The 19,110-nt window shown below is 44.1% G+C and overlaps 1 protein-coding gene across 1 annotated transcript in view; it reads left to right on the forward strand.

The window, feature by feature from the left end:
• The window catches only part of KSR1 (kinase suppressor of ras 1), a 73,373-nt gene that overhangs the window by 20,679 nt on the left and 33,584 nt on the right, over positions 1–19,110 (forward strand). Inside the window, exon 2 of the mRNA XM_075440267.1 lies at positions 17,345–17,485. Within this exon, the coding sequence (XP_075296382.1) occupies positions 17,345–17,485 (141 nt within the window). The remainder of the gene's footprint in view (positions 1–17,344; positions 17,486–19,110) is intronic.

Below are 19,110 nucleotides of genomic sequence, written 5' to 3' on the forward strand. Positions count from 1 at the left end.
TCACTGTACTGTAGCCCAATTGTGAGATGTGCTTACTCACCATGTTGCATGTGAGTTGGTTTGGGGATAGTTGCCTGGTGGGAGGCATGTCTTAGACCTCGTGGGCTACGCTCTGTTCCCTTATGTTGTCTTCCCACTTGTAAGTCAACTACGCTTCACAGAGTTTGCCTGAGACTGCAATGTTCCTGATTCTGAGACAGCTGAAAGGCTAAGCTGAGGACACGTGGGGCTGCAGAAAGAGAGGGAGTTGGAAGATAAGCTGTGTGTGTTTACATGTGTGTGTTGTGAGAAGGACAGAGCGCTGACCAGGGAAGCAAACTCGGTAGCATTCCCACTTACTAGTAACGTACCCAGCCCTACAGAAAAGACAAAGAAAACTCATACAATCCTTTGACTCCATTTTATTTTTTAAATTGTTCTAGGAGTCTTTTCTAGAGCTGAGCTATGGACGACCCACTTTCTACTTGGCAACTCAGTTATGCTTGCATGGATTTTTCATTCCTGCATTTTGTGCCTCAGTGCATAGTACATCGCGCTCCGGAAGCGTTCGCTAAAATTGATGAGCAAACTGAAAATCTCTGACCCCACTGCATGGCAGAACATACCAAAGTTTTTCTTTTTTCCTCTTAAAATCTGAAATATGGAAGCTTGCTTGATAGGTTCAGAACACTTTGAACAGAGCAGGGTTTAGTGTATTTTATTCTGGCAATCCCAAAATGCAGTCTTATAGCAAAGCTGTTTTGTTGTTTTAGAAGACACTTTCAGAGAGTGTGGCAACTTGCCACGTTCCAGTTAAGCAGTTTCCTATAGTTGATATATTTTATTTTTTAAAAAAAACCACGTTTTTTTCGGCCATCTCCCTCCTCCATTTTCACTGCAAGAAGCAAAAACGAATCCCACAACACAGAAACCCCCCACCCCTGTAGTAATACTTATACATTTGAGGTGAGTATTCTTTGGGAAACCATGGAAGGCCAACATCTGTCAGTGGCATGTGTGTGTAGATTCATTGTGCAGTGTAAAGATCATCTGATCTCTTGGAAACAAGTCTTAATATGGAGTGGTGGGGAATATTTGATATCCAGTATGGTATAAATAAAAAATACTTTCCTTTAACACTTTTTTTCTTTCTGAATGGGTTACATATTTAAAATCCAGTTATAGTGCAGAGCCCAAAGCTCTTGTAGCTGCGTACCTCTTAGTTCCTCTGGAGAAATGTGTTACTGGTGTATTACATGCTAGTATAAAAAAGTGTGTGATGGATGAAAGAGGCATGCAGCAATAGAGAATCTGCTCCCAGGAGCTAAGTCTGTCCAGCTGCGTGACACTAAATTAGACTTATAACTGTTGGCAGTACAAACATCTTTACATAAAGAAATAAAAGCTTTCATGTGAATTGTTTTTTGTCTTTTTCCCTCTTTTATATGGCTCCTCACCTGTTCTCCTGCAAGGATATTCAAGTGCATTCAAAAAATCCACTGCTTTTTGCTGAGAAGTTTCAGTGGAAATAGTGCTGGTAGCAGTAGTCTGGAGCAAACTCCACTTGTCTCATCATGACAACAGAATGTGGAGCCTTGGCACTGGTGAACATACATGGCAAACTTGAATTTTTAAGAACTGTGGCTTTTTTAGAAATAGTGTTTCCCTTTATGGGGGTCAATTTGCCTTTCTTTTACTACAGCAGACCTCAAAAGCAAGTCAGTAAAGGAATCTTTGGGAATCCTGCCTTTACAGATTTGAACTTGTGATAAGAAAGTGAACGGGTAGTTGTTAACCACTTGCAGCAGCGCTGCTGGATCTGATGCTGTGTTATACTTTGACGTGGTGGGGCTTACCTTAAAACACCATCCTCTTTCCCACTGAAACAAGGGGGTAGCAGTAACTGCCTTACTGAGTTCAGTGGGTGGATGTGTGTCCTGCGGAAACGGGTTTTGGCAGGTGCATGTAAAAACTGAGTAACTGGTTGAAGAACATCTGCTGAGTAATTGAAAAGGAAAAAGACCAGGCAAGTCTTCAAGGTAGTGAGTAACGCTATAGCTTCCTATTTTTGTGTGACTGTGCTCAGTCCTCACCTTTTCTCTTATCAGTGGAAGAAAATGATTGGCAGTGGCAGTGTGGTAGAGACAAGATTCAACATGTTGTAGGGGTTCTTGCAGGCAGGCTATGGAAATGGACTCCAGAACATGACGCACTAGGCTGAGGACCAGCTTGGGCAGCTGAAATGAGCTACCAAATGCCTGTGTGCCTAACCTAACCAAGCACAAGGCTCTCGTGTCGGCTGGACTGTTAGGGTAACAGACAACACAAACGGGACCTAATCCAGCATTCTGGGAAATCAGTTTCAGAAAACTTCGGTATTCTTTGAATCAGGTTACATCTGGAAAGCTAATAATATCCTGCTGCTCATTATTTGCACTTTCAATATTATACTGTAAGTAATCTAGTTGAATTTATAAATTCTCTTTGCCAAAACATGAAAGATAAATAAGATTATGAAGAAAGGATGGAGGTAGAAAGTTTTTTGTTTTAAGACCTTTTGGATTCAGAAGCTGGATACTAAAGAAAGGCTGCTGATGCTTGAGGAATCCTGCTATTTTGTTCACTCATCACGTGACGGCTGAGCAGGTGTAAGATGTGTCTGTGGAGATCCTCAGAAGAGCTGAGCTTTGGAAGGAGAGCTGATTTGCTCTGTTTTCAAAGTACTGTCTGAACCAAGTGTTAGGAAAGCTGCATGTGGACACTGACTTTATGCACATGAGATAGGTGAGAAGCTGTCTGCAGCACTGCTCGGTCCCTCAAACATTTGTAGGCCTGCACTGTATTTCTGGCCTTGTTACTCTGGAGGAGTGCTGTAGGAAGAATTACTCCCAGCAGTGTTTTATATCACACCTAGCAGGAGGTGTAGTAGAGTGCCAACGGCATTTAGAGTCTCCCAGCGTACAGGTGTGGCATTTCAGTTTTCACAAGCATCCTAGGGAAGTTAGTAGTTTCTGTAATGCTTAACTTGTTGGTGTCCCTGTTGGAAAGATCAAGATGAAATACTGTAAAAAAAAAAAAAAAAAAAAAAAAAAAAGACTCTGAAAAAAACACGAGTAACCTTTTGTGTAACGATGAAGAGTTGGCTAGCTGCAATGAAGAATCTCAACACTTAAGGAATGAATTTGTATCCAGCACTGAGAACTGTCAGCTCGCAGGCAGAAAAATACAACATAGAATCCCTTTGTCTGTCCCCTGCTCCTTGGGAGGTATTTCATTACAAAATGGCATACAGGCTTGTTACAATGGCTTTTTATTTTCTCATAAGCGGTCGTGGTTGTTTCTCGTTTCTGGTTGCTGTCACTCAGTAGAGTCCCTCTGAAGCAGTCATCTGAACAAGAGATTGAAAAGAAATCCAGAACCCCAGAGGCTGCTGAACTTATTCTCCAGTGGATAATCAAGGGAGATACTTTCAGACAAAAGGGATTTGACTAAGCACCTTAATGTGAAAGGGTTGATGAAGAAGTATTTTGAAGCATGTTTCCTAAGGAGACTGTATAGCATGAAAAGTGAAAGATGTAAAAAATTGTAAAGCTCAGCAGATGAGTGGATTGAAGGAGAAGTGTACAATCACTTTGTAGCAATGCTGATACAGGCTGATGCTCTGGGGTTCTTTTCCGAATCTTGGAGTGATTGGGAGGTCTGGGTAGAAGTGATGGCAAATGTGAGAATTTTCCTGCTCCAAAGGCCTTTTTCCAGTCCCCAGTTGGAGTGAAAAGTCAGGCTCAGATTTTTTCACAAATTCTGCGTGAAAGAATTTTTGGACACACCCGCAAAATGCTCAAATTCTAATCCTGAACTGGCACATTTCCTTTCATTATACATTTAATGCAGAAATGATGTCTTTTTAAATGCATTTTTTCATTATAAAAGTAAGTTTTGAGAACTCTGATTTGTTTGAAAATGAGAAACTTACCTAAATCACTTTCATGGAGAAGTCTTGGTTTTAACAGACTGTTTGTGACAATACACTTCTCTTAAACACAAAGAAAAACCAAGCAAGGAAACCCCACCTCCTTTTCTGACTAGGCACAGGGACAAATGTGCTGTGTGGGGCTTCTGTGGAAATTTGCGAAAGTAATGGGTACTGTATCTGGCTTAAAGATGCTAAACTTGGAGCTTGTTGTCTTTGTACTTGTGTGTAATAATTTTTCAAGTGTTGATTAAAATCTTTCCAGGCAGTTGTATGATGCCAAATAGCTGTTGCAGTACTGTCTGTATGGCCGATTGCTGCATATCAGTCTCCTGTGTGTTTTGCCTCTTACAACTGTTACGAGGTCAGCATCTATATTTTCCTCCACTTTCTAAGTGGGCACAACGTGGTTTAGGTGAAAGTCTCAGAGTCACAAAGAAAAAACGGTCTTTTGTGGGGTGGGAGTCTGGATTCAGGTGTCTCCACTCTAAATACTGTATTTGTACTTTAATGATTGAAACCCCATGCGGTTGCTATAGGCAAATGTTACCCAGTAAGACAGAGCTACAAAGAGATTTTTGGAAAAAATAAAATGTGAGCAGTGAGCCACAGCAGCTGTCTCACGCAGTGTCTGTGAAGAGAGAAATGTGACCCCAGCCCTTGCCAAAATAGCTCCATTCTTTCTAGCAGAAAGCTAATCATTTGGAGCATTTCACAGAACAAGGTTTCTTAGCTAAGATTTCCCAAGGTGCAGAGGCAAAATGTCTTGAGCTCTAAGACCTGCAACAGTCTCCTACGTAGATTTAAACTTTTTCTGTATAAATCTCTTCCGCAAAGTCCTGTCCAGCAGCAGCAGTTTGGGGAAGTGTGTGCGTCAGAAGGAGGAGGGGAAGGTGGGACTCTTCAAGTGCTCAAATAATTGAATCAAATAAGCAGGGGATTAGATTTAGTTGTGTTTTGTTTCCTTTCCTTGGTCTGCTGATAAGTCCAAGTGCTGCAGAGAGCAAGTTGCTCATCTGGCTCATTCCCCAGCCAGTACCTGAGGGAATGGAAGAGACAGGAGGTTTGTGAATGTATTTTATTGAGGCTTTAGAAATATGTAACATGAGAGGGAGGTGGTTGAGAAGTCGGGGGGAAGAGAAATGTGAATAAAGCGTTTGGGATGAGGGGCAGCATCCTGCGCAGTCAACTGCTTCATTATCGGCGACCTCTCGGCTCGTTTGGACAGAGCACGGCAGCTTTCAGGCTGGACGTGCAAGGTGGTGCCCCTTGGTCCCTCCCTGTCTCTGGTGAGAGCTGTGGGTGCTCAGTACCTTGCAGGATGAGGCTTGCACTGAAGAGGAAAGGGAAGTGCAAGAATGTGATGGGGACCTAGAATTAGTCATTCCCTTCCTGATCTTGCTGAAGGAAATGTCTGGCTGTATGTTTTTTGTTGTAAACTCTGCTTCTTTATTTGTGCTGCAAGTTTACACGTGCAGAGGTTGTTGGTTTCTTTATTCATGCCTCCCCCATGAGACAATCAAATATACTTGAGGGTTCTTTGACAGATGTGTGAGAATGATCAGTGCAATCAAAAAAATGATGGAGGACATTATCTTTAAAGGCACTTAAAGTTTTGAGTTTTACAGAGATCCATGAGTTGTAACACAACCCCTATCCCCAAAACATGACCTGGTGTTTCCTCTCTGGATGATGACCCTTTTGTAATCTTTCTCCCTGTCACTTGCTGCTTTCTGGCTGCAGTCACTGTAAAACCAGCAGGGGATGGGGGGTAGTTGTTTTCTTTATGGGAGGAGAGATGCAATGGATTTGCCAAGATACTGAACAATTGTAGTTATAGGGAGAAGCAGAGTATGAGTGTTATCTTTGGGCTGCATTCACCTCTGCATAAATTTGTGGGCTACAGCAGATGAGTTGGACAAGTAATTGTTTATCTGCAATGCTTTGAGAAGCCTGTGTTGTAGTAGGATCTGAGCATCTCCTAAGCTCCTCCCTTTTCCCCAGCTTGGTGAAGTAGGGTAGCGCTGTGTATGCTCTAACAAACCATGAACTGAGCCTTGAATGCTGTAAGATGCGGAACCATCGAAGTATGTGAGCTCCTAACTGGCTGTTGAAGTCTGCAGGGGATCTGGCCTGCAGTGGTTTGCTTAGGAGCGTGCAAGAAATAGGAAGGAGAGAGGAAGGATCTGAGCCCAGGTTTCCACAACTGTCAAGAAAGATTTATTCAGGGCTGATCTTTGCTTGGGGCAGGGAGATAGAAGTCTTTGATTTCTAGAGGCTCTCCAGATTTCTTTCAGTGCTGTTATGGTGTGGGTCAGTATCTCAGCCGATGTAGAATCCCCGGAAGGGATCTCAGGAGATCCTTTTTGCAGTCTCGCCAAAGGCATGAGTAGCTCTGCCTAGTCCGTTTCTGACAGGTGCTTGTTAACTTATTTTTGACGACCTTGGTTGAGGGCCAAGACTGTGTTAAACTAGGCTTTGTGAAGCCTTAGCTGCTGAGGACCAGGTTCCGGACTGATGGTGATACTCTTCCAGATGGTCACCCCGTTTGAGCTGGTTGAGATTTGGCTGCATGTGAACAGATACAGGATCTGGGGACCCTGTGGAAGGAATCAAGTGAGTGAGAACAGGAGGTGTGCTGTGCTCAGACAGAAATATTCTTCATAGCAGTGTAAATCCATGAGCCTGCTAAATGGCACATGCACTGATGTCGTGAGTGGATGGGAAACCTGAACAGATCTGTAGGCCAGTTTGGAGTCATGATATCCTTCAGTATCTGCTTTGTGCAGGAGGAAGTTATTGGCCTTCCTGTGCTCCATGTGGAAATGCAGTTAAGCCTAGTGAAGCATGGATGAACTTCAGCTGGATGGGTGCTGGAGAGAAGTCTGAGCTGGGCTGGAGAGCTGATGGGGCAGCAGCAGGGTTGCGCTCAGCAAATGGTACGTACAGCTCTTAGTTGAGCAGAGCACTCTCAATCATTCTGTTGCAGTTGCATGTCCTCACATTAAAAAGGAAGGGGGAGGGCTTTCATTTGTAGTGTGCAGTGGGTGTGAAATCTTTGATATTTAAGCAGAGGACTGTTGCTGCAGCTGCATTAGGCTCAGATGCCTCCCTAGGATGAAATCCTTGAAGACAATCATGTTCTCAGGCACAGGGAACCACTCGATTGTGCAGTTTCATCCTCCCACTCTTAGCTGAGGAGGCCTCAACTGAGTATTTTCAGCTCTCAGTCGCTGGGATTGTGAAAAAGAAAGGAGGGGAGAGAAAAGGGGTAGTACGTGGCCTCCAAGTGACCCAGAAATGATGCTGTCTGCATCATCTGACAAAGCACAAATAACGTACTGTAGTGTTTGGGCAGTGGCTATTGTGTCAGCCTCAGGCATGACTGAAGGCTCAAAGGAAAATCCATCCATCTGGTGTTCCATCTCTCCCTACCCCTCTACCTTTCTGTGCTTTTATTTACTAATTTCTCTTAAGGCTTTTTTTTTTTTCCCTCCCCCAGAGCATACGTTGTCTGTACACTTTTCTGCTGGCTTGTGCTGTGTTCTATTTTGCAGGGTTTGTTTAGCAACGTATTGAGAAAATATTTACTTTTCTTTTATAAGCAAAACCAGAAGTCCCTAAGTCGGCCCAGACACCCCGGTCCTGCAGAAGCGGCTGGCTGGCTGTTGTTTCTGTGCAGAAGCCGCTGTAAGTGAGGCTGGTGTGGAAACTCCATGCACAGACCCTCAGCTGCCGTGAGCCAGCACAGCTCGCTGCCCGTGGCGTGCTGCAGCCTGCGGAGCGGTACCCCGGCGTGCAGCTGCCCCGCGGAGCGCTTGTTCCCATCCTTGCCATCACTCTGATTTCCTCAGCTTTTTGGAAGCTTCATCACAGTCAATGCTGCCATCATCTACTGGTTAGGTCAGAGGTCTGAAAGTTTAGTCTTTGTGACCTGTTTTTAGAACTGCTCCTTGACTCTCTGCAAATTATTTTTAATCCTTTTTCCTCTTTCTCTTTTTAATAAGGTGCTACCGCGTGAGGTCTTGTGAGTAAGTTAATGTTCATCAGTTGTTGCTGGCATTCAAAGCAGTGGCACAGTTCTTCAAGCTGGCTGTTTCAAAGGGGCCTATGCCTGTGGTCCAGCATAGCAGTAGCCTACATAGCTGGTGCCTTTGATTGCACTTGTATAATTAATGGAGAGGTGGATGGGAAACAAATGCAAAGAAGTGAATACTCTGGCTACTGTTTTAGCAGAGCCAGAGCTAGAAGCCAGGCCTCACATCTCAGACAGGAGTCCTGCTCACTCTGCCACGCTTCCTTGCTGCATGAGTCAGCTGGGTTCAAGTTGGTGAACGTGGATTCCACAGACTGCAAGTCAGTGTGTGACATGTATGCGAGCCCCTTCTCTCAGATACCATCTCAAATAAACAAATGCATCTGCTTCCAGATATTTCTTTGTAATGTTTTATCTTCTGGCTTGGCCTTACTAATAAATGGTTGGTAAAGATACATGTCAAAGTGTCATCCTTTAGTGGATTCAGTTAAGTTGTTTCTGAGGGCAAAGCCATGTGGGTGAGAAATTGAGCGACCTCATTTTTTAGAATACAAATAATTCCTTGAAATGTTTTTCTGCATCTTTTCTTCTTATTTTGGGTTGTGCATTTTGCTCCTGTGCAGCTCTTGTGCTTGCCTTGAAAAGAGTTGTTTGAATTCCATGCTGGATTCAAGGTAGCTTTGAAGTTTGTGAGATGAGAAGACTCTCCAGCTGAATCCTGCGTCATCTGAGTGTTGCTAATGAAAACACAGATGGGAAGGATGGTTTTCTGTGTGGTTGAACGAAATGTTCTGTGAACAGGTTTGGATGAGTTTTCACTGCAAAGTGAGCTTATGTCGTGTTAAAAGGGTACAGACCCACTCTCTCCATTTCACCAGGCAGATTTGGTTTTAAACCAGTCAAAAACAAACATTGCTTTAGTTCTCCCTATACTGGAAAGGGAACAGTCTACGTCGTTTTAAGGTGTCTTTACACCTACACACTCAACAAGCTAGTTCTCTGAACACAGAGGGGAAACAAGAATTTCTGAGACTTTTGCTGCTTGGTGATGCTGTGATCAGATGGTGGTAACAGTTCAGATTGCCGGGGGCATTCAAATGAGTCGGCTGCTTAAAGCTGAAGTTCGCAGAAGGAACAGCTCAGTGTTGGGTTGCATGGTGTACAGGAGTTGCAAAGACAGTTGATTTGTTGTCAGTTGAAGGGTGTTGCAGACCGTTACTTTGAATCAGAGTTCTTCAGGATGGTTGACTGAACAGCCAGCCTTGCAGGCATGCATGAAGTGGCTTGCCTTGGGTCTGCAAATCCCTGGCAGAGCTGAGACTGGACGCTGTGTCTTGTGATCCTCCACCCGTCTGCTCCTGGCTCTGTGCACAGTCTGCAGGACAGACCAGGAAAACCTCAGCGGTATTTCTGCGTAATGATTCTTTGGCCTTTGCTTGTCTCCACTAGTTGGGCACTTCATGCTGGTGTATTTCTCTGAGTCTCCTCTGGCCCCAGGTAAGCGTTCAGGCTCAACACCACTCTGATCACAAGCCTAGATTACTGCATACCAGGGAAAGTTCTGCTCTGGACACACTCAGCATTGCTGCATTTCAGTCCTAGCTGAAGAAACCAACCAGCATTTCTACTGCTTTGGTGTTTACTATTTTCCACCAGTTTGGTATTCCCTCCCTGTTAGTCTGGTATCGAGGTGACTGAAGTTACCCTCGTCGCTGCGCTGCACTTAGGAGCGAGCAGCTGTGCGTGCCTGGCACCGGTGAGGTCGGGAAGGTGCTGTTTCGTTATCTGCATGGGGGGTCTGAGCGCTCGGTCAGATCACAGGTGCTTCCCCAGCTCTCAGCTTCCATACCTGAGAGCAAGCACTCTTGCATACAAAATAGCTTGCTCTATAAAAATGAAATACTAGTTCTTTCCTTTTCATGGATCAACTCAGTTGCACCTTTTTTCTTTTTTAACTTGGATGACTTTGAAAAAAGTGTCCTGAAGTACACTCACATTGCTGCCGGGCTCTGAAGGCTTGTTGAGATCTTTATCAGTTTCTCACGTGGTTGCCGAGCATGACTTCAGAAGAAAATTTGGCAAGTCAGATTCTGACCTTTTTGTGTTTTCTTCAGTGCTCAGGTTGCTCAAGTAGTTTTTTGGTCTGACTTAGGGTTTGTCTGTATAATGGCACTGGGGAAAACAGATACGAGTCAGCTAAAGGTGTGAAGTGAATCCACTTTCACTGGATGCCTTAAAATGACTCATCTTGCTTTCCCCAGTGTCCCATGCACATAAACTCCGAGTTCAGAAGTTTCGTCTTCTGTTTCGGGAGGTAGAAATGCAGAACCTCGCTCCTCTGTGAGACACCGATCCAGGCAGTGCCGTGTCCTGCTGCAGCAGTAGCTGTTGTCTGATGCTTCAGAGAGTGCACCCTTGCCCTCTGGGCCCTCTACTTGGCAGGCGGTTAATAGAGGAGTTCCTTCCTGATTAATTCCTGTCTGAAGGAAGATAGATGATTTGCATTTCTCTTGGCCACATGCAAGAGCTGGGTCATACATTGATCTGATCCTTTTAAAACTTCAACCTCCACCTTGTTAAATTGTGAGGCAGTAAGCGGTAGTAGGCTTGGAAGTATTGGTGTAAGCTCATATTTATTGTCTTTTCAAGTGCTGCCAGACTCTGTGAGATTTCATGTGGGACAGGAGAAATATGATTTGCTTTTGAACATGTGCTTCATTTGTTGATTAAATAATGACAATTGTTTGTTTTGGGTATTGAAAAAAATCCTCTTCTAAACATTGCATGTGTTTCAAGTCATCAAGAAAAGTTGTAGGCATCAGTGAGCAGAACATCTTAAGTTTTGTGAAAATGTGAAAACATGGCATGTGATTGTGAACTGTGTGACTGAACCAAACTTGGGCTCAAACTGTTGCTATTCTGAAGGAGTCTCGGCTGGCCCTTTGGTATAGCAGAGTCCCTGTCAGGGTCTGTCTGACTATCCCCAAGTTGTTTAATGTATAATTTCCATTCTGTGCATCAGTTTCCCTTTTTTGTGAATTGAAAATAATTATTCTCGCTGCATATATAGGATATTCCAAGATATGTGGATTAAAAACATGAGAATAAGCTAGGGAAGACTTAAGAAAAATGCGAACTCTTTTATCCTCTGCTCCTTTCTCCCTCTTTATTTGGATTAATTCCATTGAATTAGACTGATTGGTCGTCAGCCAAGTGCAAAAGCTGCAGTAGATTTAATGTGCTTGCCTGTTAATGACTTCTGGAATAAGATGCTACTTTTCTAAACATAAATAAAACATAATTGACAAGAAGCTGAGAGACGGTTTACCCCCAAATGCATGAAACTTAAATTAGGATGTGATTTCTGATCAATTAAACAGAGGTCAGAAATACTTGGACTGCACTATGAATACTGAGTTCTTCCAACTCACGCTTGTAATATCTCCTTGCTTGCCAGGGAGTCCTGAATTTTGCACCCTGATGCCAGTGAACTAGTTTTACGGATGGCATTGCTTTCTCGTGTGATGTCTGCAGAAGGGCAACTGAAGAACTTGTGCATGTTTGGGCTTTGTTCGTAGTGGTTCAAACTCCCGACTGTTGGCTTGAGGTCATGGATACGGGCAAACTTGCATCTCAAGAGATCTGCTGTTTACTTTGTATAAATAAAGAAAAAAAGTACAAGCTTAGCAGTTTTTTCCTAAACATCTTGGGCCTGATTCTCGCATATGCTGTAAAGGGATATTAATTTAAAAAGTGCTCTAGGAAGGAGATACACGTGCGTCCAGGACCATACCTTGCAACATGTGCAGTTCTTGGAGCAAATGGGAACTGGGTGTCCTGGCCATCAGCTGCACCAGACAGAGAGAAGGAGGGCTCCAAGGGAGCACACCCTGTAAACAGCGATTTACTCCAGCTGCTCTGTATCCTGTCTCTGTTCCTGTTCTCGCCCATCTCTGTGGGTTTAAGGCAGTTGGAGTATTGCTGCTTCTGTTGTGGGGTTTGCCATTTGTGATGAGTAGGCTGTGCCGTTTGGCAGGCAGGCAGTGAATAGCTTACTATTGGCTTTATCTCTCTGTCTAGTTTGTGGTTGGAGACCTGCGTGTTGTTTGTGGGTTTTTATGTGCGTCACTGAACCCAGAAGTTTTATTATATTCTCAGAAAATGGTTTTGCAACAGCTCAGCTATTAAAGCCAAACCATGTAGTTTAGTTAGAAGTCTGGGCAGGAAATAACAAAATGAAATTCATCCTACGGGAGAAGCGTGGTGCATGTAGGGTGGGAAGAGAATGCAAATATACTATTTATAGGACTAGGGGAAAGCAAATTTGGACTTGAAAAGTAAATGCGAAGAAGTTATCATGGGAAAACCAGACTTGGCAATCTAAGATACTCAGATCTGTGTTGTCAGGCTGCTTTTCCATTTTTGAGAATTATTTTTTTGTTATATCCCAATGAAGAAGAGAAGTTTGACGTTGAAATATGTGCTGCATCGAGTACCTTCCAGCAGTATTCTTTTAGGAGTTTATGCTATGGATGAGACTTGTCAAGTGAAAATATTGGAACCCATATTTTTTTAAGCAGTACAAAAATAGTTGAAGACAGTGCCTGCTCCAGGGAGTTTATGTGATACAAGCAGGCAGAGCCACATGCAGGGTGGAAGAGGAGACAGATCATTTAATTTGCTCGCGGTCAGAAAGCAGGTCAGTGGCAGAGTTAGAAGTGGAATCCAGCTCCCTGGAGCCGAGGTCCATTCTCTCACTCATTAAATGTAGTGCTTCTGGTGTTACATTGAAATTGGTGAGAATTTTTATGGGGAATGCAAGAATAGTGACTGTACCTCAAGAATATCCATCTTCAAAGCAGCATGCTGTCCTTGTGATACTGCACATTGTAATAGGATAATGTGATAACGTGGGGCCATATGCCTTTTGTCTAATTTGTTTTACTTAATTTGTGATTTTTAGTTTATAAGCAGATACTAAGTCCATCTTGCCTTCCTCCATGGTTTTTGGAACAGACTCCCACACCTTTTCTTGCCACTGTCAGTGCTTGCTGTTCCTTCTGCTTTAATACTGGGTATTGTGCTACTTTTAAGGCATTTGCATATAGTGAGTGTTACATATAGCTGCGTGTGGAGCTCTGGCTTTAGAGAGCATGCTGATATCTCATCCTTCTTCCAGGAAAATAAATCTTGCCTGATGGGAGATCCTACACTAAAATAACAGGTTGCAGTCTGACTGAGGAGCCGAGCTGCTACTTTCACACATAAGGCTGTCACGGCTGGCTGTACCAGTTTCAAAATCACTGTGCAAACAATCTTGCTTCTTTCCCTAGGTGCTCAGCAACCTTGAGGTCTGCCAAGGAATGGGGAAGGGGTGAGGTGATCCAAGGGAAGAAGCAGTAACATGCCACAATACCCTGGGAATTCTACATACCGCGGCTTACAACTACACAGATGACGTTTGCCTTTGGCTGGATTTTGTGGTTGCAGTTCATATATCAAAGTGCATATCATCATTTAACCTTGCTTGGAATGGCCTCCAGAGGAGAGAAGGCTTGGGTGATTTCTGTCTTCCTTCCCCTTTCCATGACATATCTATTGCACAGCTGGGAAGCTATTTTTTTTAATATATATATAGAGAGAGACTGACTTCTGTCATATTGGGGGCTATCAAGTAGTCCTCAAACTTCCTGCAACCTCTTCTTTCTACCTCTTGTTAGGGGACCTTCCCCCTCTGTGCGTACCAGTTCTTCGTTGTTCCTATTACATCTGTTCCCACTCTGTGTTCTTTGTTAATCTCACTTCTAGCCCATGGGATGCCAAGAGACCCTCTCTTCGAGAGGAAGGGCAAATGTGCTCCCCAAACTTCTCCTGTCAGGGCTTTGACTATCCCATTCCTGTGTTTACCTGTAGCAAAGTCAGCTCTTTCTAATCGCTTCCTCCCTGGTGCCTTTTGACAGAAGAAGCCAGGATGCAAACATGATACTTTTGGAGGCAATAAGGACCAAGTATCTGGAGTGGAATGAAACCCTAATAATGAGAATGTACGTCTTTCCTGTTAAAAAAGGAGTTTTAGGACAAATAAGCAAAAATCACCATTCACACTATGTTCAGTCTAAACTGTGAAACAGTTGCTTTAACCGTAGCAGACAGTATTTCTGCTCCTCCCTGTAATGGGGGAGTTACCCCCCAGCTCTGCACAGACTTCTTTGTAGTGGCTGGGGAGATCTGCAGTCGCGCTGCATCTGATGCGGGCCAGCTGGCTGTACCCTGTCAGGATGTATATGCTACGAAGCCAGGCCGTGAGGCGGGGAAAAAGTACAACAAGAAGCAGAAAAAATTGAAACCAGGCACTTAGCAGGAAACTACTTGGAACGGCATCTCCAAGCTCATTTCTGACCTGACTGTGAATGGGAGAGCTCGCTGGATAGGCTGTTAAGGGAAAATACGTGTGACAGTGAGAAAGCAGAGGGTCATGACTAAGCCAGCCAGTGACATCATATGTGCCCCTTGCCTGTGCTGAGTTAACTCTGAAGGAACAGAGCACACATACCACATCTTAATTTAGGGACGTGTACAACTGAAGGTGCAACTGCGTAGGAAAGCGCAGCTGACAGCAACTTTGGGAGTACGGGCACAGGCAGAACAAGCTGCAGCAGTGTTTAAAGGTCCCGTAGTCACACTAGCATATGGCACTGTGCTGAGGGAGTGAGCTGACTGGTCTCTAATTGGCGCAGAGCACAGGCACGGACACGTGGCTGTTGGTGGTGCCCAGGCCTCTGCTGAGCCCATGGCCAGCCCCATCGCAGCCCCCCGGCTTCGGCAGCAGCATGGCTGCTGGCGGGGACCTGCCCTGCCCTGCTCCGTGCTGCAGCGGGGGCTCTGGCTAGAGAAAGCAGACAAAGGGTGGAAAAAAGGAAGTGCTGTCATCCCCTTTTTATGAAAAAAGGTACTGAGACTGAAAACGATTGAGTGGGATTTCCAAGGTAATTTCTTTCAGGTTTTATGTTCCAAAGCCGTGTTAGGAAGTTATGGTTAAAAGGTTCCGCTGGTTTCAGCTGCGTGGTCAGAGTGTAAATGCAAAGGGATGGCTGAGTCTTCTAGGACATGGCAGTCCTTCTGTTGTACAACTGCCTCTCCTAAGACTGGCACTGCTTTGCATTTCTGTATTCATTGCATGAAGGGTTTGAACCACTTTTATATTAACCCACTTTTTGATAAATCTAAAACTTCATGGCACTGCTGTTTGAATTCAGAAGTGTGTGGGCAGAGACAAACTTCTTGTTGTACCTGGTAGTCGTGAGGAGTCAGATTGCTCATAAAACAAAACCCTCAGCTAAGTTTACAGGAAAGCACAAGCTAGAAATGCCTTATCAAGAGCTGCTGGCTTTCTGCGTTGTACAGAACTGGTGGTTCTGCTGCTAGGATGGAAGCAACCTCCAAGCAACATCCAATGTAGCGTTTTGGTTGGGGGCTGCTGCTGCCACTTGGCTTCCACTGGCATCAGCTGCAGCCACAGCGCAAGTGGTCTGTATGCTGCTTCCGCTCCCACGGAAATCGCTGAGTGTTGAAGCTGCAGCCACAAACATCCAGCTGGATGTGCTGGACTCCGGCACTGAGGTGGGGTCAGTTCAGTCACACCTTGCTGCAATCTGTTGCCATCCCAAGGATGGTCTTCGGGGCTTTTCATGCTCTTGACCACCAGTCTTTGGCCATATGCAGAAACTGAGGCCCACAATGGCTTGAATCCCAAGAAATTGTGACTAGCTATAACCGTGGTCTCATCAGCCATTATTAAAGGATAGTATTGGCAATGTAATAACTTGAGCACAGTGTAGTTCCCCTGTGCAAGTACAGGTCCTCCTACTCAGTGCTTCTTTATAGTTAACTGTGTTTCTGTGCATCTTCTGTTATTATCCGTTGCAGAACCTTGCTTATTTAGCAGCGTTGTGTGTAAGAACACCTAGATTAACCTCATGATAAGACATTTGCAGGACTGGGTCACAGTAAACAAGCTGAGAAGGAGAAAGAATTCCCCCTTCCAATAAAACAAGGGTTTCCCATATATTGCCAAGGAAGAATTGTATTTATTCTAGGACAGTTATTATGAAGTAGTAGCTCTCCCAGACTGATCAGCAGGCCAAAAGCATTATGCTCCATATGGGGGTTGTTCAGGTGAGATCAAATGCCGTATCTGTTTTCCCTGTAGTATCCTTTATCTGGGGAAGGAGGAAATGATCTAATTCTTTCCTGTGTATAACTTCGAGATTGTGGATACGAGTCATGTATAGCACCATTCAGATACATAAACCAAAAATATTTTGAGCAGAAACTTAAGAGGGGAGACATTATAGTGGTCAAAGAATCCATACTTGTTTTTTCCTTTTCATTTGCATTCTGATCTTGTCCCAAATGCTAAAATTTGTTGACTAAGAACATGTTTTGGTTTATACATCACGGATCAGCTAACTTGCTTTGAGGCATTGTTTTGTTAGGAAGGTTTTGAAGCTTAAGTCTGCCCCATGGGGATGTGTGACATAGTGAGAAATCTTTTGAGAATATTTTCTTTTTGAGAAGCAAACATAAGGCACAAATAATATTCCTCCTTGTCATTTTGTTTTTCTGTGTCCAAAGTGGAGGTTTCTGTGTAGTGCATTTGGTATGAGATGGTCGGGTGATAAAAGCTTTGGAATAAAACTTCGGAATGGAATAGATGATGTACAACAATCATCTAGTCCAGCTGCCTGAATTTTTGTTCTTTCAAGATCATTGTTTTTAATGTTAATTTTGTAATAGAAAGGCCCATCAGATAATGGACCTCAGAGTCTTTGGGCACTTTGGCTATTCCTGCCTCACTGGTCTTCTATCCCAATGAAGGCCAGATGTAAGAGAATATCACAAACGTACAGGAGCAATGGAAGAGAGGGCGGGTAGTCCTGCAGATGAGACTAGCAATACCCACAGCATTCAGAATGAGGTTGCATGTACATGTGCAGTGCTTTTAAACTGAATGTAATTAATTGTTTCAAATGGTTTGGACACCCTTTCATATTTTGGCATGACAGCCAGCCTCTGCATGGAACTTTTGTTGATATGGGTTTAGAGAAGAGTCCTGCAGGGATGGGCCCTGCAAGGTCGTGCCTTCTGCTGAAATTTGAAGAGCAAAGATGCTCGATGTGAGGGAAGGGCTTCACTGTATGAATTTCCCTGAGTGCTAGTAAGAGTATGTCATTTTTGTATCATGAAAGAGCCCCACTCACAGACCAGCATCCCCTTTGGCTGGTACTGTACAGGCATTGCCCAGGAAGATGACAACATGTCCCAAGGAACTTAACTCTTTATTTTCTGGATCTCAACAGGTGAAGCTGATTGACTACATCCACAGACAACGGCAATGCAAGCTGAGTGTGCCTCTGAATGACAGGACAGCAGAGCTCAACAGCTACCCAAGATTCAATGACTGGTTAGACATTGTCAATGTGAGGAAAGAAGTTGTACAGGTAAGGGGAAGACAACCCTCAGCACAGAACCTTCCCACTCGTTCAGGACGTCCCCAGCTGCCTGCTGGGTTAAAGTTAGTTTCCTGAGCTTACTTTCAGGCAAGGTAGGAGCGTGTGGGTACACGGAGGGACCTTTGGTGGAAAGGGTGCTTACTCTCTCCCCAAAGCAGCGATCACCCAGCGGGAGTGCCGAAATACTGCTTTCCCTTTGTCCTTCTCCATTCTCATAATAGCATTTGAGGCGATGCCTCACACCTATTGCTCAGTATGATTGCTTCAGCCTGCGTTACCAGGACCTCTTCTTCTGCCTGCTGGGTCTGAGAATGACACCGTAGCTTAATCACTTACTAACTTTTAGATAATAGTACTCTACCATACTATATTCTGTGTCCAGCACTAGCTAAAAAAAAGACCAAGAGTTACAATTTTGTGCCCTGTCATATCCAACAAATTGACAAAAATGTCGAGTTGTTACAGTCTGTTTCTAAAAGCATACATAAATTAGTCAAGATCTAAAAATAGCCCATAGCACTGTGTCCCTCTAAACTGAAACTAGTGAAAGGGGTCAGAGTTTACAAGTTTGTCCCAGACTGATGGTTTTGAAACTGTGTTTGTAGCCTCACACAGAACTCAGACTACAAAAAATCAAGTGGACTGCAACCCAGATACGGGCAGGTGGATTTTGACATGGATTTTAACTGGGTGGGTCAACAAACAAGAGAGGCTTTTTCATTTTATACACACCCACACCCCCCCTCCACTTCCATGAGTAAAGTCTCTGGTTCAAACTGATACCAAAGAGCATTGCATCAGTGTAAAAGAATGGAATGAATAATTCTGCTGTGCTGGTCTGTGTAGTGACTGGTATCAGCTGTTCGTGCTCGCAGACCATGGCTCCTTCTGATCTTTACAGTTTGATTCTTAACATGCAAATCACTGGAAGCCTCTTTACTGCACAGAATAATCTGACGTTTCTGCTGGAATCAGAAATTAACAGATAAGCCAAGGCCCTCAGATCCTGTCTCTGACCGATACTTTTGCTGGAAGAGGAGCCTGAAATCCCAGCCACATTCAGGTGGTTACTGGGAGCTCCAGGGCTGCAGGGCACTGGTTCCCTTGGGTCTGGACTATGCATGGCTTCCCCACGCTGTTCTGCACTGGAGACACTTCAGTTCGGTGTAACGTTAATGGCTATATATAGGTAGAGCTCAGTCCACTGAAGACTAAACAAAGCAGAAAAGGCTTTTTCCATTCTTTTTCCCCATTTTTGGCTCTGCAGGACAGTGTTCTCTTTCAGCTTCCTTTGATCCTTACACAAGCAAAAATTTTCTTTGACTTCAGCAGGAATCTGCCTGAGTGAAAATTCAGCGAATTTTAATGGAAGTTATTCCAGCTTGGTCCTGATGTAACTGGGCAGACTCTGGTGAAATACGATGAATTTAGGACCGAGTTGTTCCTTTTATTTACTACTGTTTATTTTGAACGTGGTGCTGCATATTGCCTTCCAGCCCAGCAAGGTTTTGCGTAGCACAGCTAAAGGTGCAGCAGTGACAATGAGAGAACAGAAAAGCAGCCTGTTGCTGTGGCCAAACTGCCAGGCTCCCAACTATTGTTGGTTTCTAAGG

This window comes from Opisthocomus hoazin, chromosome 20 (genome assembly GCF_030867145.1).
Source record: "Opisthocomus hoazin isolate bOpiHoa1 chromosome 20, bOpiHoa1.hap1, whole genome shotgun sequence".
Taxonomy (NCBI): Eukaryota; Metazoa; Chordata; class Aves; order Opisthocomiformes; family Opisthocomidae; genus Opisthocomus; species Opisthocomus hoazin.